This window comes from Trichosurus vulpecula, chromosome 3 (genome assembly GCF_011100635.1).
Source record: "Trichosurus vulpecula isolate mTriVul1 chromosome 3, mTriVul1.pri, whole genome shotgun sequence".
Classification (NCBI taxonomy): domain Eukaryota; kingdom Metazoa; phylum Chordata; class Mammalia; order Diprotodontia; family Phalangeridae; genus Trichosurus; species Trichosurus vulpecula.
In genome coordinates, this window is record NC_050575.1 from 231,394,360 (window position 1) to 231,418,348 (window position 23,989).

Consider the following 23,989-nt stretch of genomic DNA (forward strand, 5'->3'; position numbering starts at 1 on the left):
TCTGGAAGGGGATCTGCCTGCCGCCGTATGTTGTGCAGGCCTATTGTGACTGGATACATAGTTTTCCCAGTTCTGCTTATTTCCCTCTATATCAGTTCATATATCTTCCAAGCTTTCTCTGAAACCAGCCCCTCTATAATTTCTTACAACACAATGTTATTCCACCACATTAAATAAACATTTGTAACTATTGCACATGATGTCCCACATGCCTGGAATGATCTCCCTCTTCACCTTGGCCTATAGCACCCTTGGTTCTTTCAAGGTTCAGTTTAGGGGCCATCTATAAGGTCTTTACTGATTTCCCTCAGTTAATGCTCTCCCCCAATCCCAAGTTATTTTGTATTTACTTGTTCATGTGTTGTGTTCCCCTCCCCCCCCCAACTCCCCAGTAAAAATATGATCTCCTTGAAGGCAGGGATTATTTTGTTTTTGTCTTTGTACTCTCAGCACCTAATACATTATCTTTTCTTTCTTAATATCTTTCCTTCATTTTTTTTATTTTTTCAATTAACAAGCATTCATTTTCTCTCCCTCCAACTCCTAAACATCATTGAAAAAAGAGAAAAACAAAACCCCTGAAACAAACATGCACAGTTAAGCAAAAGAGGTTCCAAAAATGTGTATCTTGTTCTGCTTCTTGAGGTCCTCCCATCTCTACCAGGTGGTAGAAATATGACTATTTAGTGCTCTCTTAGAATCTCTGTGGCCACTGAAATGATTAGAGTTCTTAAGGACTTCAAAGTTGTCTTTACACTATTGTTATTATATAAATTATTCTGGTTCTGCTCCCTTTACTCTGCATCAGTTCATTCAAGTTTTACCAAGTTTCTCTGAAACTGTCTCTTTCATCATTGCCTTCAGTAAAATAATATTTCATTACATTTATATGTCATAATTTGTTCAATCATTCTCTAATTGACTGATATCTTAGTTTTCACCATGATAACACAAAAAGTTGCTATGAATAGACAGGCAGATAGGACCTTTCATTTTTTATTTGATTGCTCTGGGATTTAGATCTAGCAGCTGTATTGTAAAAGGGGTTGCACATTTTGGAAATTGCCTTGTAGAATAGCTGAGTCAATTCATAGTTCCATCAACAGGGCATCAATGAATGTGCCATCCTTCTGGATGCTGTAGGCAGGTCCTGCTTGCTCCTAAGTGCAGTGGCTAAGAATAGGGCCTACATTTCGTAGGAACTGTCTATCCTTGTCTGCTATTGTGGTTCAGGGCCAAGCTACCTGGATGCTAGATAGGCATTTTGCACAGGCTGCTTGGATGTGTCAGGTAAGTTTGCCTGGATCCCGATCTGGCTGTTTCTTGCTGCTGCTGGAACTCTAGGGTTACTCCCATGTTTAGCACTGTTCTAAGCCCCTCCATCTCCTGCTGGTCTCTGGGGTCACCTGAACCCAGTACTCCTATGGTCTGACTTCCTTTTGTGCCTGAGGCTCTCTGGGGTTACCCTTTGCTGGGCATTGCTCTCCAATTGTCTCCTGTTGCCGGGTCTGGCTGCTGTCATCTACTATGGCTTATCCTAATGAGATTAGTCTTTTGATATAGCCCTATACTAGATGGAAGAGAGTTTTATAGCTAAATTTCTGGCTTTGTTTTTCATTATTCCTTCTGGGGTGTTTTTAGAACTTTACTTGGGTTTTCGTAGGGGGAGCTGGGCTTTTCTAGATCCTATCACATGGCCACCTTCCCACAATCTTCACAAGTGATCTTTCAAGAAGAGAAATGATATGTTGGTTAAGTAATAAGGAATTATAATTATATATATATAGTCCCCACTAAAGTTTTCCTCTGATGCCTCATCCTGGGGTAGAGGTGACTTTATGTTCTGAAAGGTTATGTCAACTAAATATAAGGCAGGTCCTATACAAAGCTGGAGAGGCTTCTAATGAGCCCAATGATGTATTGTATATCTGTTACCTGAGGACCTACTACTAGCAATGAGATAATATTGAGTGAAAGTATAAAAATTTCTCACTTTTTTGTGTATATTTTATTGCCCTCTACAAACTAAATCTTCTGGCAATGTATGGGCATACTTATTTTTCTAGGAACTATCTACTACTGAGTTTTGTCATTTCAGTTATTTACGTCAGTGTGATCAAACATGAAATGGTATTTCAAAGTTGTTTTAATTTATGCTTACTAAGGTTGAAGATTTTTTAGTGATTCAGTTTGTCATTTTAAAAATGTCTATGCTTTTCCTCTTTTGTACACTGCCTATTCATAACTCTTCCACTATTTATCCAGTAATAAATGAGTAATGCTTTATTTGTATACATTCTTCATAAATTTTAGATTTTAAGTTCTATTATATTTGCTGGATATTTTTATACAAACTTATTTTTCTTTTTATACTATGTTTTTGTTGTATAGAATTTAAAATTTTTTTGCAATCAAATCCATCTGCACACCTTTAACTTTTCATGTTCAAATAGTAAGGCACAGAATTTGCATACTAAGGGGCTATTTAGGTAATAAAATCAAGTACAGAAGATACTGATTAAAAAAAAACGTTGGAACTACATGAGATTTCTTTTTATCAATGTGACCTAGAAAATATCTGATATCCACTCATAGGCAGGTAAGTTCCAAGCTACCAAAATGAACATATTGCCTGAATAAATCACAATTAAGGGGGAAGCTAGGGGGTGCAGTGCACCGGCCCTGGAGTTAGAAGGACCTGAGTTCAAATCCGGCCTCAGACACTTGACACACTTACTAGCGGTGTGACCTTGGACAAGTCACTTAACCCCAATTGCCCTGCCTTACCCCCTCCAAAAAAAAATCACAATTAAGAGACTGAAAGATGAATAAAGTTAAAAAAGAGTCTCATTCCAAGGGTTAGCTCTCCCAGAACCAAAGAATCTTAGAGCTAAAAGAGAGCTGTAAGGCTTTTCAGTCCAATTTATGATACCTTTCAACTGAAAGTTGAGAAAGGATTTGCAGGAAAGCTCTGGGAAATAGGACAGTATTTTGACACCTCTTTTACATTTAAGAAAAATCACTGGTTACTGCTAAAAATCAAGCAATACCTTTTACAGATGTGAAAAGTGTTAACTATTGAAGTTAATACTGTATTCCTGATATTCCTTTACCAAGCTTATAAACAGATTGATATGACTTTAACTGGATTCTAGAAACATCTCCAGAGTTTTTCTTTATTCTCTTCTCTTCCAATTACATTCTTTTTCCAAATCATAGTCAAAGAACTGTGGCTATCAAGACTGACTCAAAATACAACATATTTTTCTCACATTCTTTTTTTTAATGCATTTTCCAAATAAAAACTTTTATTGTCATTATTACAAAGCTGGAAGATGGGCTTTGGTTTAGGCCTGACCTCATCATACAGTCCCTATGTTAAAGGATACTGGAAATGAAATTATTGCAGTAAATGTTTGGATTTTTCCTCACATTCTTAAGAGACCAACTTTGGACTAGAGCTCCATAAATGAAAAGACTGTACAAGTCAGTTGTATGCCTCCCTATACTTCATATAATACTTCATACTATTTCATAATACCTAAATTAAAATGAAAGTTTTCCATTTTAATTCTTTAACAAACAATTTTAATTCTGCTTTAAAATGAATACAAATTTTTAGATATAATATTTATATAACTTTTATGGCACTCATTTCCTGAAAGAACATTTATAAACAGTTCAAATTAGACATGGTTTTTAATACAGTACAACTCTTATTCCAATACATAGCTCTAAGACCACTGTCAATCCGTTAAGTCAGCAAGGGTATATAAAGTAGTTCCTATGTGTCAGGCACTGAGCAAAGCCCTGGTGATTCAAAAAATGGTAAAAACATGGTCCCTGCTCTCAAGGACCTCACAGACTAAGAGAAGGGAAGGCAAACAATTAATATTATTTTAAAGATGACCTATGATTTCATTGGCATAGGGATTCTCAGTGAGGAAATTCACCAATGCAGATCATGATTTATTCTGCAACTCAGTCTTAGTTCCAGAAGTACAAAGAAGTTAACTGATTTCACATAGCTAGGTTGTGTCAAAAATGGGACTTTAACTCAGGTTTTTCTGACTTCAAAGACAGCCCTCTATCAACTACACTAGAGCTATGTATATGAGTGTGAGTGCATACAAATATATTAATGTAACACATGTGTAAATGTATACATATATACATACATGCATACATAAATGGTCTTTTAAAAATCTTTCTTATTTTAATTCAACATGTGATTAAGTTATAAGTTACTCTAACCAATAATTTCCCCCATCTGTTGTTTTAATTTGATTCAACAAACATTTATTAAGGCTGCAAGCTAAGCATTAAGGGAAACACAAAGGTAAGACAGTCTTAATGTTTGCTTCAAACATAATCTCACTAATATTTTGCTACTGCTCAATAATTTAAATTTTAAACATTAAGGCTTTACAACAATATTTTCCCATTAAGTCCTTTCTGATGCTTCTTTGTGGTGTAGAGGTGACTCTGAATTCTCTCAGATGGCAGAATACCAGCTCTTGCAGGTAATATCAAGTTGACAAGACTTCAAGGATGGGCCTGGCAGCAGGCTTAAGGATCATCCTAAATAAGTTTGAAGCGCATTCACAGGAATGCTGGGTATCAGGATTTACTTCTGACTTACAACAACTCATGAAAACATTTAACATATGTACAATTTGTTGTCTGTAGTGATGGATGGAGTGCGCCACGCTGAAACAACAAATCTTTTGAAGTAATGAAGTACAATTTTTGTGCCAAAAACACCGCGAAGATACGTAGAAGCAAGTTTCTCAAAACCATTTTCACTTTTATCTTTTTAAGATCTTCCTGCTTTTTTGGATTTGGAGGCTTTACTTTTATTTTCATATTTTTTGTAAAAAAGTCTCTTTTCAAGTAAGCTTACCTCTTCATGAAGAAGTGAAGCCTTTATCCTCAGTAGGAAGGAGAAAAAATTTAGTACAAACTGGTAGCTCACAGAAAAATTTGATTCTTCGTAGGTAGTCACATGTTTACAGTAACTAGGAAAACAAAAGAAAGTATGATTTAAATGGTAATGTGTTCCTTTAAAATCAAAAGAAAAGAGGAATAATAATACATCTAAAAGATTTGTAAAACTACTTGAAATAAAAATTGCAAGACAAAGGAAATTGAATCAATACCTGATAAAAGAGAACCACATGGTTTCCCAAGAAAAGAATGGAATGGCAGCAGGATGTTCCAAAATGGTTCAAGAGAGAAATCAGAACTTTTAGAGAATTTAAATGAGAACTGGTAGAATTTATGACTTGCACAGCATAATAGAAAAGAAAAACCTGAATCCATGGTGGTGAGTCTCTCCAAAGAAGTGAGAGAACATAAGAATGGAATGTGAGGGAGTGCTGAATGGGGTGACATAGTTGTGTTGGAGACAAACTCATGATTGTCTATAGAGGGGGAGGGTGGGACACAACCCATCTTCCCACCCTGATAACCCTCCACTCTTGATCAAGCCCTGGAACCATTACAGTCGATTCTACACATTTCCAAAAACCCAGTGAATCAACAGCCTCCACTTAAAGACTATTGCTCTACTACCAAAAAATTATTTTATAGAACTAGAAAAAATAATATCAAAATTCATCTGGAAGAACAAAGGGTCCAGAATATCAGGGGAATTAATGAAAAGAAATGCTAGGGAAGGTGGCTTAGCCATACCAGATCTTAAATTGTATTATAAAGCAGAAATCATCAAAACTACTTGGTAATGGCTAAGAAATAGAGGGGTAGCTCAGTGGAATAGGTTAGGTACACAAGACACAGTAGTCAATGATTATAGCAATCTACTATTTGATAAACCCAATCACCCCAACTTCTGGGATAAGAGCTCACTATTTGACAAAAACTGCTGGGAAAACTGGAAAGCAGTATGGCAGATACTAGACACAGACCAACGTCTGACATTGTATACCAAAATAAAGAACAAACAGGTACATGATTTAGGTATAAAGGCTAATACTATAAACAAATCAGGGGAACAAGGAATAGTTTGTCTGTCAGATTTATAGAGAATGGAGGAATTTATGACCAAACAAGAAAAAACATTATGAAATGCAAAATGGATAATTTTGATTACATTAAATTCAAAAGTTTTTACACAGACAAAGCCAATGCAACCAAGATTAGGAGGGAAGCAGAAGACTGGGAAAGAATTTTTACAACTAATGTTTCTGATAAAGGCCTCATTTCTAAAATATAGAGAAAACTGAGTTAAATTTACAAGAATACAAATCACTCCCCAACTGATAAATAGTCAAAGGATATGAGCAGGCAATTTTCAGAGGAAGAAATTAAAGCTATCTATAGTCATATGAAAAAATGCTCTAAATCACTACTGATTAGAGAGATACATCTCAAAACAACTCTGAGGCACCACATCACACCTATCAGATTGGCTAACATGACAAAACAAGAAAAGTGATAAATGTTGGAGAAGATGTGGGGAAGTTGGAATACTAATTCATTGCTGGTGGAGTTATGAGCTGATCCAACCATTCTGGAGAGTAATTTGGAACTATGCCAAAGGGCTATAAAAAATGCATACCTTTTGACCCAGCAATATCACTCCTAGGACTGTATCCCAAAGAAATCATAAAAATGGGGGCAGCTAGGTGGCACAGTAAGTAGAGCACCGGCCCTGGAGTCAGGAAGACCTCAGTCCAAATCCAGCCTCAGCTGTGTGACCTTGGGCAAGTCCCTTAACCCCGACTGCCCTGCCTTCCCCCCTCAAAAAAAAAGAAATCATAAAAATGGGAAATGTACAAAAATATTTATAGCAGCTCTTTTTGTGGTGGCCAAGAACTGGAAATTGAGGGGATGCCCATCAATTGGGGAATGGCTGAACAAGGTGGGGTGTATGAATGTAATGGAATACTATTGTGCTATAAGAAATGATAAACAGGCAGACTTCAGAAAAATCTGGAAAGACTTAAATGAACTGATGCTGGATGAAGTGAACAGAACCAGGAGAACAAATATTGTACACAGTAACAGCCACAGTGTGCGATGAAATGACTTTGATAGACTTAGCCCTTCTCAGAAATGCAAGGATCTAAAACAATTCCAAAGGACTCATGATGGAAAATGGCATCCACATCCAGAGAAAGAACTATGGAGTGAGAATGCAGAGCAAAGCAGACTATTTTTTGTTTTGTTTTTCTTTCTTATGGTTTCTCCCATTCATTATAATTCTTCTATGCAACATGACTAATGTGAAAACGTGTATGTGTAGAGCCCATATCAGACTTCATGCCATCTTGGGGAGGGAGAAGAGAGGTAGGGGGAGAAAACTGAAAACTTATGGAAGTGAATGATGAAAACTAAAAATAAATAAATAAATTGAGGGGAAAAAAGGAAAATAAGAAAAAAAAGACTATTGCATCTCCATTTTTTTTTCTATTGAATTGATGTTACATCATAGATTTTTAGAGACTTATACCTGAAATTCTCAGAGTGCTGGGGATCAGTGATCTCGTTACATGAAAATTATACTATTAAACTATTTTGCTCAAGAGGCAAAAAACTTTTCCATTGATAGATAGGAGCCATGCAAAATCTTCTGCATAGTTTACCCTAGCTTCAGATAAACAAGGTAAACAATCCCCAATTATGGAACGGTTCTTGCTAATCCATCAAAGTCAAGTTCTCAAACTTGAATGTACCTCATAAATATTAATACAACCAAATGCTGGCTATCTGAAACCCACAGGAGGCATTCTATATAACTGTTTTCCAAAAAGCCATGGGTTTACTTCTTTTAGGTGCCCAAACTATTTTGGCTGGAAACTATTTAGGTGGAAATTCTAGGTTGTATTATATATACTTTACCTTCTTAAATGTAGGATACTGAACATAATTTTTTTAATTAGATTTTTTATTTTTAGTTTACAACACTTAACTGTACATGTTCTTGAGTTTCAAATCTTCCTCCCTTCCCTCCCTGCCAAGACGGCATGCAGTCTGATATAGATTCCATATAAACCTTCACATTAAACTTATTTACACCATAGTCAAGTTGCAAAGAAGAATTATGACCAATGGAATGAATCACGAGAAAGAAGAAACAAGACCAAAAAAGAAGAGGGAAAAAAAGAGAGCAAATAGTGTGCCTCAATCTGCATTCAGACTCCACAGTTCTTTCTCTGGATGTAGCTATGAACATAATTTAATACTACTTGTTGACTCAGGATCATTAAGACACACGTTAATTACTGAGCTGTGTGGTAATAGCCCCCTCAAGACTACTGGTTGTGGAGGGCTGTCTCAGACAACTTTTCATAGTTTTTCACTCTCCTTTTTTGTTTGGGTGGTTTTGCTACTGTCAGTGTGCCTGCCTCTAAGTAGTACTTCTGAGAGTCTAGAACCCAAATAGGCAAGATTGTAAAAACTACCATATAAAATAAGTAAACAGACTATGAATGATGAGAGTGGTGGGGTGGGAAGAATGAGGGAGGGATTAGTCATCTATGAGTAAAGTACATCAGCTCTAGCATATGTATCATAAGCTCATAGATTTACAGTTGGAAGGAATCTCAGAGACGATCTAGACTATTTCTTCATTTTACAGATGAGAAAACAGAGGCCCACCAAGGTAAAGTTGACTTACCCAGGTTTATGAAGCAAGTAAGTAGCATAGCTGAAATTCCAACCCAAGTCTTCTGACTCTGTATCTAATGGTCTTTCAATATTATATCATAATACAAAGAACTCTGAAAGTGTTCATAAGATAACTAATTTTTTTGTACATAAACTTGAGACCCACCACCACCATCACTTGGTCAAAGAGCATGTATGTGACATAAGTTAAGTTTTGAAAAACATAAAACCAATGTATTAAACTACAAAACCCAATGTGGAATTAATATCACTAATACCCTAATATCTTAAATACAATAGATATGGTTTACAGAGTTAGTCTATCCCAAATAACTGGCCATCTTGGTGAAAAAGTATTTAGGATTTTAGGAAATTTTCTTATTTCCACTGCTGAAAAAAACAACTTATTAGTAAAGGCTATGTGAGAGTGTATTAAGGCATCTAGGTGGCTGTGTGGATTCAGGAAGACCGGAATTCCTATTTAGCCTCAGAAACTCACTAGCGGTGTGACCCTGGGCAAGTCACTTATCCTCTGTTTTCCTTAATCTCCTAGAGAAGGAAATGGCAAACCATTCTAGTACCTTTGCCAAGAAAACTTCACACAGAGATGCGAAGAGGCAAATACGATCAAACAACAAGAATATGCCGATAGTGGTAATAATGATAGTAGTAGCAGCAGCAGCAACGGTAGATAGCATTTATATGGCACTTTAAGGTTTTCAAAGAGCTTTATGAGTATTATCTCATTTTATCCTTACAACAATCCAGGAAGGTAGGTACTATTATCATTCCTATTTTACAGATGAGGAAACTGAGGTAGACAGAAGTTCAGTGACTTATCGAGGGCCACATGGCATGTAAGTATCTGAGACAAGATTTGAATTCTGTTCTTATGAATTCTGAGTCCTATGCTCTATCTACCGCACCACCAATCTGTGATTTAGGATGAAAATGTAAAAGCATCTAATGATTTATAATTCTGGTGTTTTAATTTTAAAACATACCTTACTGAGAAATCAAGTCACGATGGCAGAGCAAAAGGAACTCATACATCCTAGCTCCCTCCATACTCTTCCAACAATAATTTAAGACCTCCAGACCCAATAATGATTAGGAAATTAAAGAAGAAACTATAGTAGGTTATCTTTCCAGACCAAGATCCCATATTTGATTGACAGGCAATAATCAGGGCAGGAAATTGTAACAGAGGTGGACTGGATGCCCACAACTAATCATGGACTCAGTTCTGGCTTTTACAAGTTAACTCAGGGTCTCTCAGAGGGGCCAGAAGCATAGATTTATATATAGTATAGACTCAGAACTCAGAGTGCTAAGCTAGATCTATAGTGCAGAGCCGAGGATAAACTCAGCCCCGGGCTCATACCAGGATCACAGACTCAGCCCTCAGAGTTCCCTGCCAGGTCAGCAATGTCAAGCTGCCCAGAGCAGATCACTAGAAGAATGAGTAAATAATAAAAAATTAAGAACTATTATGATGTCCAAGATACAAACACAGAAGAGGAGAATAACTTCAAAACACTCACAAGCAAAGCCTCAAAGGAAAAGAAAGCTCCCCATAAGATTAATTTGAATTCCTAGAATACATGATGCAAGATCTTTTTGAAAAGTGTTAAAAATGATATTATAAATTAAATGAGAACTATAGGGGAAAAACTGGAAAAGAAATGGTAGGTATGGAGGAAAATGTTGGAAAGAGAATTAACAACTTAGCACAAGAGGTACAAAACCATACTCAAGTAACAGATTCCCTGAAAGTTAGAATGATCCAAACATAAGTAAATGGTTCCTTGAGACAACAAGAGTATTAAAACAAAATCAAAAGATTGGAAAAAGGGAAGAAAAATCTAAATATCTCATATGAAAAACTAACCTGAAAACAGATTAAGGATAGATAACTGAAGAATCATTGCACTATTTGAAAACCATAACTAAGAAATATATTTCAAGAAATCATGAAAGAAAACTGCCCAGCTATATTAGAAGAAGAGGGAAAAATGAAAATGGAAAGAATCCACCAATTACCTCCTGAATGAAAACTCTAAAATGAGGACTCTCAGGAATTTATATCATAGCTGAAATTCAGAATTTTCAGGTCAAAGGAAAAATACTGAAAGCAACCAGAAAGAGAGAACTCAAATACCAAGGAAACAGTCAGGATTACACAAGATTTAGCAGCTACCACTATAAAGGAGGGGAGACAGTATGGAAATATGACATTTCAATAGGTAAAAGACAAAGGCTTACAACCAAGAATAGAAAACTGAGTATATTCCAGAGGAGGGAAAAACCAATGCTTAAAGAAATAGAGGACTTCTGAGCATTCCTAATTAAAAGAATGAAGCTGAGCAGAAACTCTAAAATATAAACATAGGAGAGTAAAGAGAAACATAAAAAGATAAATACAAGTGAGCAACTGGGAAAAGACTTTAATAAAGATGAAGTGTTTGCATTCTAATGGGGTAGGATATAATACAAGATTCCTAAGATATCATCAACGGGTCATAGGGGAAGTCAAAGAAGATAGAAGAACTGAGAATACTTTCTGTCTGTTTTGAAGATCTTAAGAGAAGAAGAGAAAGGGAGGAGGAAAAAGGATGCACTAAGGAAGAAAAAGGGGGAAGGGTGGAAGAATGGTGTCTCACATAACCAGAAATCACAAGAAGGAGAGAAGGGACCAAATGTCACTTGAACCTCATTTTCAAGTGAATTGGTCAAAGGAGGTTAACACACACACACACACACACACACACACACACACACACACACACTCTCTCTCTCTCTCTCTCTCTCTCTCTGATTATTTGGGGGCAAAACTACATCCAACAGAGAAACAAGAAACAGGGAAAATGGGGGAATAAGGAGGATAGTTTTAGGGAGCAATTAGTCACAAGAAAACGACCCCTAAGTTCTGAGTGAGGCATATCAGGAAGAAGAGTTTAAAAGGAAAGAAAAAAAGGATAAGTACCTATGACTGGGGGCCTGTGTGAGGGGAAGACGAGGGACAGGGGAGTGGGAGCTGTCTGCAGAAAGTATAGAGCAATGGTATTGAGCATACTTTTGTTCCAGGCTCCTCTTCTCTGTAAAGAGGGAATGAGGCAGGAAGCAAAGAGAGGAAAAAGCTTAAGAAAATAGGAGGGAGGGAAATAAATAAAATTTAAAAGTTTTTGCACAAACATCCAATGAAACAAAGATTAGAAGGAAAAGTTAACTGGAGAAATCTGTGCAGCAAGGTTCTCTGATAAAGGTCTCATTTCCAAATTGATAAACGGTCAAAGGAGATGAACTGGTAGTTTCAAGAAAGAAATCCAAGCTATCTAAAGCCATATGAAAAAGTGCTACAAATCGCTAATAACTTAAAAAATGCAAATCAGAGCAACCTGGAAATTCTATACCCTTCAGATTGGCAGTTTGCCAAAAAAGGGAAAAAGACATTGACCAAAAAAAGGAAAAAGAAATTTTGGAGAGGATGCAGGAAAATTGGCACTTGTTGCATTGTTGTTCAACTCTGGAAAGCAATTTGAAACTATATACAAAAAAGTTACTAAACTACGCAAAACTTTTGATCCAGCAATACCAGACCTACACCTCAAAGAGATTAAAAAAAAGAGCAAAAGATCCTATAAGTATGAAAATTTTAGAAGGGCTTTTTATATTAGCAAAGAACTGAAAACTAAGATACCATCCATCAATTAAGAAAGAGCTGATCAAATTATGGTATATGAAGGTACTGGAATATTATTTTGCTATAAGAAATGATGAAAGAGCTGGTTTCAAAGAAACCTGGTTAGAACTTGTACAAACCTATGAAGGAAGTGAGCATAATCAGGAGAGCCATTTCCACTACAGCAACAACACTGTGACAACGAATAATTTTTAAAGACTCAACTGACCGATTCAATGATCAATCATGATTCCAGAGGACTGAGCCCCGATGGACTAATACGCAAAATGAAACACACACATATTTGGATGTGGCCAATATGGAAATTTGTTTTGCTTGACTATGCTTGTTAAGGGATTCTGTCTTCCTTTACTCTATCTCCGTATACCAAGTACCTAAACAATATACAACGCATAGTTGGCACAAGTGCTTGTTAATAAATGCTTGCAAAATTAACCTTCATGTCATTACCTCTGTGTAATCTTTCCATGCATTTTAACTTTATCCTAAGTAGGCTCTTAAAATACTTCAATAAAACTTTTTCAAACACCTTAGATACTTCTTTAAGTTTATATTTGATACTTAGTCTGTAGAGATCCAAAAAAAGTCTGTGCACTATAAAAACACACCTCAAGAATTTGTTGACTGACATGAAAGTAAACCATGTAAAATTCTAGGTCAAAAAGGAAAAGTGCAATATTTCAATATAATAAAGTAGAAGTGCCTAAATATTTTAGGGGAAAGAATTCAAGAATAAAGTTATTCTAAAATTGCTGTCATTCTGTTGAATTAAGGATTATTTTAAAAAGCATGAGGTACTCAATGATTCAAGCAATCAGAACGTGGACATACACACATATTTAATGATGGCAGTGCCTCACCAGAGAAGTTTGGGGAAAAGCAAATTGCAATAATGATTTCAAATTTGGGCATGTTGAATATGAGAAGCCAATAGGCCATCACAAGGAAAGGTTCCGCAAGCAGCTGGCCATGCAGGACTGACACACGGAAGAGAGATTAGGGATAGATGTACAGCTTGCAAATCACCCGCACAGGTATGGCCTCCGCATTCATGGCAACTGGTGAGATCACAGACAAAATATAACAAGAGAAAACTCAGAACAGAGGCCTGGAGGGCACCCATGGCTAGAGGGTTGGGCATGGATGATCTAACTCAAAAGGAGCTGCCACAAAGGCAGGAGAAGAACCAGAAGAGAGTTATGTTCTAAAAGCCGAGGTTAGGATTGTATGCAAGATAGGGTGTACAATGATGTCAAAAACTGAAGAAGTTAAGGAGTATTAGGAATGAAATTTAGCAATTGGGAGACTGCTGTAACTTGGGAAAGAGTAATTTTAGTCAAGTGGTGGGGCTGGAAGCCAGAATGCAAGGCATATGGAAATTGAGAAAATGGAGAAAAGAAATGTAAGGTTTTGTTTTTCCTTGGAGTTTGGTTGGAAAAGGGAGGAGAAATAAAGGACAACTTGAAGGGGTGATAAGGTCAAGAGAAGGTTTTTTAAGGATTGAACTGACTTGTGGGTAGAAATGAAGAGCCAGTGGTTAAAGACAGATGGAAAATGAAAGCGATAATAATCAAAGGTGCAAGCTCCCAGAGAAGATATGACTTGTGCTATTAGGGAGTGAGATCAAGGACAATTAAAGGGGTTGGCATTTGGCAAGAAGAAGAGGAATCTCTTTTTCTTGCTTTTTTTAAAAGTTATTTTTAGTTTTCAATATTTGCTTTTATAAGATTTGGAGTTCTAAATATTTCCCCTCTCCCTCTATTCTCCCATCCCCAAGGCAGTGTGCAGTCTGATACAGGCTATTACACGTATGATCATATTAAACTTATTTCCACATTAGTCATGTTGTAAAACAAGAATCAGAACAAAAAGGGAAAACAACAAAAGAAAGAGAAAACAGTATGCTTCAATCAACAGACTCCACAGCTCTTTCTATAGATGTGGATACCATTTCCCATCTTGAGTCTTTTGGAACGGTCTCAGATCATTGCATTGCTCAGAAGAGCTAAGTCTAACAAAGTCAGTCATCACACAATGTGGCTGTCACTGCGTACAATGTTCTCCTGGTTCTGCTCACTTCACTCAGCATCAGTTCATGCAAGTCTTTCCAGGTTTTCATGAAGTCCACCTGCTCACCATTTCTTATGGAACAGTAGTATTCCATTACATTCATATATCACAACTTCTCCAGCCATTCCTCAATTGACGGGTATCCCCTCAATGTCCAATTCTTTGCCACCACAAAAAGAGCTGCTATAAATATTTTTGTACATGTGGGTCATTTAAGGAATATCTTTTTCAAAGATAGGTGCAAAGAAAGAATAGCAATAGTTTTGAAGTGTGGAGTAAAGAAAGTAGAGAGCTTATGACATGTTTTTCTCAGTGAAAGAGGAAGCAAGTCCTTTGCTGAGAAGCATACTAATTATTTTTATGACCTTGGTCAAGTCACTTAATCGTTCTTGGCCTCAATTTTCTCATCTGAAAAGAAAGGGAGAAGGAGAAGTTGTACTAGATGGCCTCAGATATTCTTTCCAGTGCTAGGACTATAATCCAGGGTAATTGTAGGAGGCTTCAAAAAAGAGAGGTCTTCAACTGCCATTGTGGGCAATGGGAAAGAAAGCTAACTGAGAAGAATAAAAACAACAAGGGTCCATTGAGATTAGATATCAAACTCCCAGCAGACATTATCAACACACTTAGGTGCCCTAATTCAATTGCATTTAGCACAATTAAACCTTTAAGTGCCTATTATGTGAAAGACCAAGCTCCAGGCATTGGAAATCAAGAAATAAATAAAACAAAGGCTCTAATCTTTAAAAGTTTATAATTAATCAATAAATATTCATTAAGAAACTACTATGTGCCAGGTACTGTGCTAAGCAATGGAGATACAAAAAGATACAGTTCCTACCCTCAAGGAGTTGACAATCTAATTAAGAGAGACAACAAACAAATGCAGACAAACTAGATACAGGATAAACAGAAAATAGTTAAAACAGGGAAGGCACCAGAATTAGGAACGGTTGGGAAAGGCTTCCAGTAGATGGGACTTTAGCTGGGACTTGAAGGAAGCTAGGGAAATGAGTTGGCAGAGATGAGGGATTACATTCCAGGCCTGGAGGACAACCAGATAAAATGTCTGGAGCTGAGAGATGGAGTGTTGGTGAACCAGCAAGGAGGCCACTATTACTGGATCAGAGTACTTGGGGGAATATAAGGTAAAAGAAGACTGGAAAGGTCTCAGAGAGGGTGGTAGGTTATGAAGGGCTTTGGATGCCAAACAGATTTTGTATTTGATCCTAGAGGTGACAGGGAGCCATTGGAGCTTATTAAGCAGGGAGTGATGGTTAGACTGGTGCTTTAGGAAAATCACTTTAGTGGCTGAGTAGAGGATGGAATGGAGTTGGGAGAGACTTGAGGCAAGTGATATTATTGCAATAGTCAAGGCATGCATTAGAGTGGTGGCAGTCAGTGTCAGAGGAGAGGAGGGATATTAGAGGGATGTTGCAAAAGTGAAATCAATAGGCCTTGGCAACATACTGGATATGGGTGGTGAGAGACAGTGAGGAATCCAGGACGACTCTTAGGTTGTGAACCTGAGGGACTGGTAGGATGGTGTTGCCCTCTACAGTTAACAGGGAAATTAGAAATATCTAATTGGGGGTGGGGGAGATGGGAAAACAAGTACATAAATAATAATGAAATAAAGAAAAGTGATTTCATTCAAATAAATCCAGGCAACTCACTAATCTTATGGTAGAGTGAAGTAAATGCAAAGGAGAGGTACAGGAAAGTATTATAATAAATCTGAGGCAAGGGAAAGGTTTCATGGAGGCGTTGGCATGTGAACTGGGCTTTGAAAGAAGGGCCCATGTCTCCTTTTTCCAGTCCTTTCAGACAAGAATGATCTTTACCTCCTCTGAACTCCCACAGTATTTTGTACCTTTCTCAAGACACTATTAAATATTATTACACTTCTCTTCCCCACCGTAATTTTCAAGAGGGCAGAGACTGACTCAGGCTTAGTTTTATATTTCCCACCATACCTAGAATAATGTTGTATACGTAGTGGGTCCTCAGTAAACATGTGTTGAATGGGCAGCTAGGTGGCACAATGAGTAAAGCACCAGCCCTGGAGTTAGGAAAACCTGAGTTCAAATCCGGCCTCAGACACCTGACACACTTACTAGCTGTGTGACCTTGGGCACTTAACACCAATTGCTCTGCCCTCCCCCCTCCAAAAAACAAAAAGATTTGTTGAATGAAAGAACATATGGCATTAAGGAAAAGAATGAGTACATAATTCAAAATTGTAGTCTCTCAACCTAGTTAAGCTGGACCTTGACGAAAGGACACACAGTCCATCACTAGCCTTTCCAGATTTGTAGGACTTTTCAGACCTACTGTTCCTTTGGCATCGACTGTGAGAACCAAAGATCACCAGCATCAAAGCAGATTGGAAGATTATATACATACCTTTTTTGGGGTCTAAACCGATGATTTCATCAGTGTAGAGAACTACCAAAATGAAAAGTCCCTCCAAAGATGCAGATCAACATCTCCTCTGTAACTTTTAGATTTAGGCACTGAGAAGATTAGTGGACTTGCCCCCGGTCACACAGGTAATATTTCAGTTTAAGTCAGGAAAACCTAGTCTATCACATGCGTTTGTTTGTAAAATACACACACACACACACACAATATGTGCATGTGTATAGATATATACGTGTACTGATATGTAAATATGTGGGTATTAACCATAGGGGTTTGTTTTAAACACAGAAATAAATCATTTGGTTAGTTTTGGAAAACCATACAAGCGAATTCCTTTCCTCTCCTACTTAAAATGAAAATTTCTAATTCTTATAAAAGGAGACTCAAGAGGCATCATCACCAAACAAGCACTTGAAAAATGCTGTATAGCTGGCACAGCAATCAGCTCAATTTAACCAATTAAAATCTCACATATACTTTCATACTTTTTTTGGGGGGGTGGGGGTGGGGTTGATTGGGATTATACTGTTTCCTCCATAGATAATTTGCTCCAATTGAATCCTTTTAATTCTACTTTTCCCAATTAAGCAAAGATATCAAGAATATTTACCTCCTTAGAAACAATATTTTCCCAATGAATGAATATGAAAAGAAACTATGTCATGAAATGGAGAAAGGAGAAATATAATAGTTGTGCCAAAATTATTTGTATCAAAGTATTAGTGGCACTTAGGATTAAATTATCCTAACATTCTCATATAGGTATTTAGTTCTGATAGGCAATTTTTTGTAGTGCTAAGGACACCAAACTTGGAGTCAGGGAAGACCTTGGGCCCAGTTCCCTACAACAGTGACTAGCTGTGTGTCCCTTGACAAGTTACTCAATTGCTTTTCATTTTAGTCTCCCCATCTGCAAAATTTGGAAAATTTGAAAAATACTTTGAAGAATTTCAAGCATCTTATGTGAGATATTATTGTTATTGTAACTGGCTTTTCAATTAACTTCTCAGGAACTCAAATAACTCTTAAGTCTATAAATTGCAGAGAAGGTGCCAGCCTGCATGGGTAGAGGGAGTTTCCCTCATCTGAAAGTTTCCTGTCCCAATTAAATCATAGGTCTAGTTACGATCCCTTACTTAGTACATGTACATACTTGTCTCCCTCATTAGAATGTTAGCTCCTTGAAAAGAAGGATTATTTCAATCTAGGTACTTGTCCCCAGTGCCTTGCACAGAAGCTTGATAAATGCATGTAGATTGATTATTGTTTTTGCTCTAGACCTGTTACATCATTATAGAGAACTTTTTGTGTAGAAACTTCCACAATCAATAAAGATTAGCAACTGAGGTTAAGTGACTTGCCATGGTCACACATCTAGTATGTATCAAAGGCAAAGATATTTGAACTTAGGTCTTCGTGCCTCTCGGCCCAACACTTTATCCATTATAAGCCACAGTTTCTTTTGTCACAGTCTCACTATTCTTACGTTTTTGATGAAGTTCAGGTATAAAGTTCTTAGGACAAGCATCTGTCCTGCTATTATTCTTCTACATGTTCAAAGGACAATTATACAGGCAGATAAAATAACTACTTTTTGTTACTGACAAAAGGTATTATGGGGCACGCTCATCCTCTACAGGCTTATTATTGTTGTTTTTGCTCTATTCTCTCTCTTCTGTAGACTCAATGAATTCAAAGTGCTCAAATGGTTCTGTGGATCTCATGGACCTGAATGTTTTCTCCAGTGATAGAATAATGTTATTTCCATGAGACATTTAGTCATTTCCGACTGTAATGCTTATAATATTTACCAGAAAGGCAAGCATTAAAGTAACTGAAGTTTCTCATCTTTTGCAATTGATGCTGATGCATAAAGTAGAGAAATTCTACAAACTGGATAAAACGTGCCAAATTAAATCAGTATACAGTCTAATATTAAAATATAAAGTATGTAAAGAAAATGCTAGCAATTCACTGGATCACTTCCTAAACCTCACCAGGCAACTACTCAAACTTGGACTTGCCCATCAATATGACTTCATCCCAAAATATAATGATTATTACTATAAATTTGGACGTCTCAGAAAAATATTATGTAGTATTCTCACTGACATGGTTGGTTACATTTGTATATGGAACATAGACTACCAAAAATTTGTGGGATGCAAGTGAGCATATATCTCTTAGCTCCATTCATTAATTCAACAAACATCTACTAAATGCCTATCATATGCTAGGCACTGTGCTAGATGGTGGAGATACAAAGGCAAAAATGAAACAGTCCCTCCTCTCAAAGAACTTACATTCTACTGGGGGAGGGGAAAAGAAGCAACATAAACACAGATAAATATAAAGCATATACGAAATAAACATAGAGTAGTTTTGCTTGATGAATGATTGTTATAGGAGAGAGACAAACAACTGGGGGAATTAAGAAAGGGCCTCTGGTAGGAGGTGACATGAATAGAAGTAGGAGTTCCAAGAGGTGGAGGTGAGGAAGAAGCATTTGAGGAAAGAGAGAAAGTTTATGCAGTTATGTTGAGAATGAGAAACAATAAAATAGACTAATGTGGCCAAAGTACAAGAATGACTTAGGTGATAAGGGGTTAAGAATGAAAAAAGCCTGGAGAGATTAGCTAGATTTAAGCTGTAAAGAACTTTAAATGTCAAAGAGAAGAGTTTGTATTTTATCCTAAGGCAAAAGGAAGCCACAGAAACTTCTGGAGCAGAAAAGTGATGTAATCAGACCCATGCTTCAAGAATAACAATTTGGCACCTGTATGAGGATGGATTGGACAGAAGAGAAACTGGCTGTAGGAAAACCAAATAGGACATTATTACAATAGTCTGGTGACAAAGCCTCAATCAGGACGGTGACTACTGAGTGGAGAGAAGGAAAGAGATATTAATTGGCTGATTATTGGTTATATTAATATGACTGAGTGAGAAAAAGGAGTTGAGGATAATTCCTAGGTGCAAAGCTTAATTATTGAAAGAATGGTGATTTCCTTGACAGATCTAGTTATTTGCTCATGCTGATCCCCTATGCCCAGGATGCCCTCTCTCTCTCTCTAGCCTTCTTTCCTTGCTGAATTCCTACCTAGTTTTAAAAATCTAGTTCAAATGCTACCTCCTTCTGGAAAGTCTTTTGTGAGTTCTCCAGTTTGGAAAATCACCTACCATTTTTTTTGAAATTTTTTAATGCACTCAATCAGGTAATCTTGTGTATTTGTATTATCTCTAGCAGATTTTAATTTAATAGCCTTGATGACTTTATCCAAACTTGTCTTCCTAGGGGACAGAACAGTGCTTTGCATACAGTGGGTGCTTATTAAATATTTATTAAATGGTTAGTGAGAAAAGGGCTACCAATATTTATTCCAGAATTTAGGTGAGATCACCTTTACCAAGTCCGAATAGAATCTGAAATCACTTCCCTAATAATAAGAAAAGATTCTCCACATGGTACGGCTGAATATTTTTGTGGTTTTGCTTGTTTAAAAGACTACTTTTGTTTCAGAAGAGGGGTCATTTCTTCTTATAAAAAAAATTTTTCTCTTAATCCTGTCAGTGTCATTTTAAGAAAAGTGTTCATTGTTCTAGAAATAGTAACAGGAAACTGAACCCTTTTTACTGTAGCACTGCTGCTTTAAGGTTTACCTAAAATACAAAGTATAAGGGATTATTTGTGCAATATGCTTTCAAGAAACAGGTTCTAACATTGATCAATATTTACCTTCATTCTGATTAGTTCATCTACTTTGCTGTAGATTGATTTAGCTGGACCAAAAAGTTCTGTAATTCTGTATTGCCTCCCTTTTAAAATTTCTCCGTTTTTGTTTTGCGCAACACAAGGAAATGATACACTGTACATCCTTGGACTTTTAGCCCCTCAACCTTCCAATGACATCAATCTTGCTATAACTGACCAAGATGCTAAATTCTACATAAAGCATTTTATGCTAAAATACTCATGTTACAATTGTTTTAGCAAAAGGGCAAACTTCATTCCTTTTGGCCTAACTCTTCCCTCAAAGTGCCACATACCTCTTACAGAACTTCTGAGTGCTAAGCCAATACTGTGAGTTCAGGGTTACTAAGGATTTGCCTTTCTTTTGTAGGATGTTCTGAAGGCTGTGTCCATGGAAGCAAGTTGTATTCTGGTCTTCTGCCCAGTTCAACTGGAAACTTGATGGTTTTTTCTTTTCAGGATTTGGTGCTGAATCAACCAGTGTGCTAAACTGTTTCTGCAGGTCCACTACCATTCCTGGAAATAGATGGAAGAAGACTGCATAAGAAAAAGCAGTGTTTAACTCACAAAAATACAAGGTATACAATATGATTATAATACCAACTGTTTAAAAAAACATCCTAGAGTACCGTTCCCCCTTGAAGTAATCCCTTTGGATGGCTAGAGATAGTCTAAAAAATAATGCTAGCCTCCAAAATATTTTTGAGGAATCTTCCTTCAGAATTACATTTATAGCTTGTGGGACACACAAAAATAGTAACTTTTTTTTACAATCACATTTTGTTTCTGAAACAAAATGATACTGCCCACTTTAACCATTCACTGTATTCACCAAGGGTCAAATGACTTCTAATCAACAGGACAATGTTTTTTCTTGCTCCCAAAATGCAAGTCCTCTCTTAAAGGATGGGGTAGAGTACTAGAGTACTAGTTTATGGTCCCAGATAAGACATTAATTTACTGTGCAATCGTAGACAAACCACTTAACTTCTTGTAGGGCTCTTCCATTGTCAAGTGAGAGAAGAGGAATGGATCATATGATTTCTAAGCTCACTTCTCTGTGTTTTAGAATATTATAATTTTACTCTAAGACTTACAATCATTGAAGATATTAAAAAGAAAATGAGAATGAATCAGAAGGCCATTTCAAAAGATGTTTCAACCATCACATAATCTTAAGGTTCTGAGGTGCAAAGACTCAGTTTTTAATAATGGCAGCAATGTTGGACAAAGTGTATTGATGACTAAAATAGTTATTTTGATGCAGACAATCCTTATTTAGGTATATGCATTATGGCATTTAAAAAAAATCAGTCACAACTTATAACCACACCTTATATATTCACAATTTTAAAAATACAGATTTTACTTCTATATAAATGGTGGCTTGGTATAGTGGAAAGAATAGCAGACTTTGAGTCAAGAGACCTGGATATGAGTTCATCTCTGAAACTTCCTAACTAGGTGTCTCTGTGGCAAGTCACTCTTAACTTTTCAGCTTTAGTCTCCTCATGTGTAAGATGACCAAAATAAGACATGTACTGCTAAATTCACAGGGTTGTTATAAGGAAAGCCCCTTATAAATTAAATGAATAAGAGTTACGATTTTTATCAGCATCATTATTATTGTTAATATCAGAAAACATATTGCCAACACAACTGATCAGTTTTGGTCACATATTAAATCCTGCAGACAAGGAAAATGACAAGATAAAATGTGTAACCACATAGTAAGAAGGTGAAAACAATACTTGAGAAAAATTCAACTCACGTCGTCTTTTGTAAGCTACTGATCTGTCCACTGCTGAATAATATAGTGGCTTTTCACTTTTCCACAGGTACCTATAAATGGGAAAAAATTATAACATGATGGAAAAGAAATGATGAAGGAGAGACCACTTTCAGTTGAAGGCAGTGAATTAAAAGAATGCTACCTGGAGTAAATGATACCCGAGTTAGTCCTTAGAGGAAAGACCAGTTTCTTTTAAAGCTTAGCTTAAGCTCCATATGAACTCACTCTTGATTCATCACCATCCCCACTTCTAAAGTCCCCCTAAAATTATCTTGTACATACGTGTGTATATATATATATATGTGTGTGTGTGTGTATATACATACACACACATATGTACACGTTTTATGTAAACTTATATATGTACTTATTCTTTCCCCTGTTATAATATAAAGCTCCTTGAGGGCAGAGACTACTTCATTTTTTTTTTGTCTTTGTATAGCTGGCACCTAGGACAATGCCAGGAATATAGTAGGTGCTCAATAAATGTTTGTGACTGATTCAGCACATGGAGATGGTGATGGTCCATTTTAGGTATGGGGAGGGCAAGGGCAAAGGCACTGTGACAAAAAAAAAAAAGCAGGCAAGAACAGGATATAGAAAACAATCCAATTTGGTTGAAAATAAGTTTGTGGAGATGAGTAATGAGGTAAGCCTGAGTAGATGGTTTGAAATCAGAATGTAGAGGGCTTTAAATGATAAAATCAAGAATTTTTACTTTATTTGTTATGCACCGAGTAGTCACTGAAGGTTTCTGAGTAAAGGAATGATGTGATTAGAGCAATAAATTGAGAAAATTATTAAAATAGCCATGAAAAGGATGAATCAGAGACACAATAGGGAGGAAAACAATTTATGAAGGTATTTGAACAATCTACATGAGAAGAGATAAATACCTGAACTACTCCTATAGTACTGATAATACAGTGAGTCAATAAACATTTATTAAGCGATCTCACAATTTAACAGTATAAGTATAAATTCTGCCCAAGAAGCCTTGCCATTTCAGAGGGAGATTGTAAAATACATGGCTTCCTCTCCAATGTTTATTTCAAAGCAAAAAGTCAACTGGATCCTTTTGGAAATGTTGCTTTAGAATCCATAAACTTACATTAGTTCCAATTTATGTGGAATAAAAATAATATAGACTATCCCAAAAATCTTAGTTCAGTTTAAGTTTAGGCTTTTGGGATACCTTGCATATATTTACTTCAATATCATATTAACACAAAATAAAGTTAAAGAAATTTTATCAGCTCAAAAAATATTTTCACCAATCGCTCTTGATCACATATGGCCAAGTGACTGATGGTCTAGCACAGGAGTGCAGCCCTTTGATGAATCCAAACTTCACAGAACAAATCAGTCAAAGGGCTACACTTGAAGCCCTAGAGGGCCACATGTGGTCTCAAGACCACAGGTTCCCACCCCTAGTCTAGGAGGAAGTATAGAACAGTGGAAAAACCTGTCTCTGATGCTTACTACCTGTGGCATCAGGCAAGTCACTTAATTCCCTGGGTCAGTTTTTTCCTCTGTAAATAAGAGAGTTGGTCTACATGGAGGTCTCTTCCAGATGTAGAATTATGCTCCTGTGATCTCATAAACATACAATCTCAGG

At 36.6% G+C, this 23,989-nt stretch overlaps 1 protein-coding gene across 1 annotated transcript in view; it reads right to left on the bottom strand.

The window, feature by feature from the left end:
* Positions 1-507: 507 nt before the first annotated feature.
* TAF1B (TATA-box binding protein associated factor, RNA polymerase I subunit B) overlaps positions 508-23,989 on the bottom strand; it is a 102,822-nt gene continuing 79,340 nt past the window's right edge. The window contains exons 13-15 of the mRNA XM_036751656.1: positions 22,351-22,421; positions 20,876-21,095; positions 508-5,018 (exon numbers count right to left, since the gene is read on the bottom strand). Coding sequence (XP_036607551.1) covers positions 4,817-5,018; positions 20,876-21,095; positions 22,351-22,421 — 493 coding nt within the window. The 3' untranslated portion in view covers positions 508-4,816. The remainder of the gene's footprint in view (positions 5,019-20,875; positions 21,096-22,350; positions 22,422-23,989) is intronic.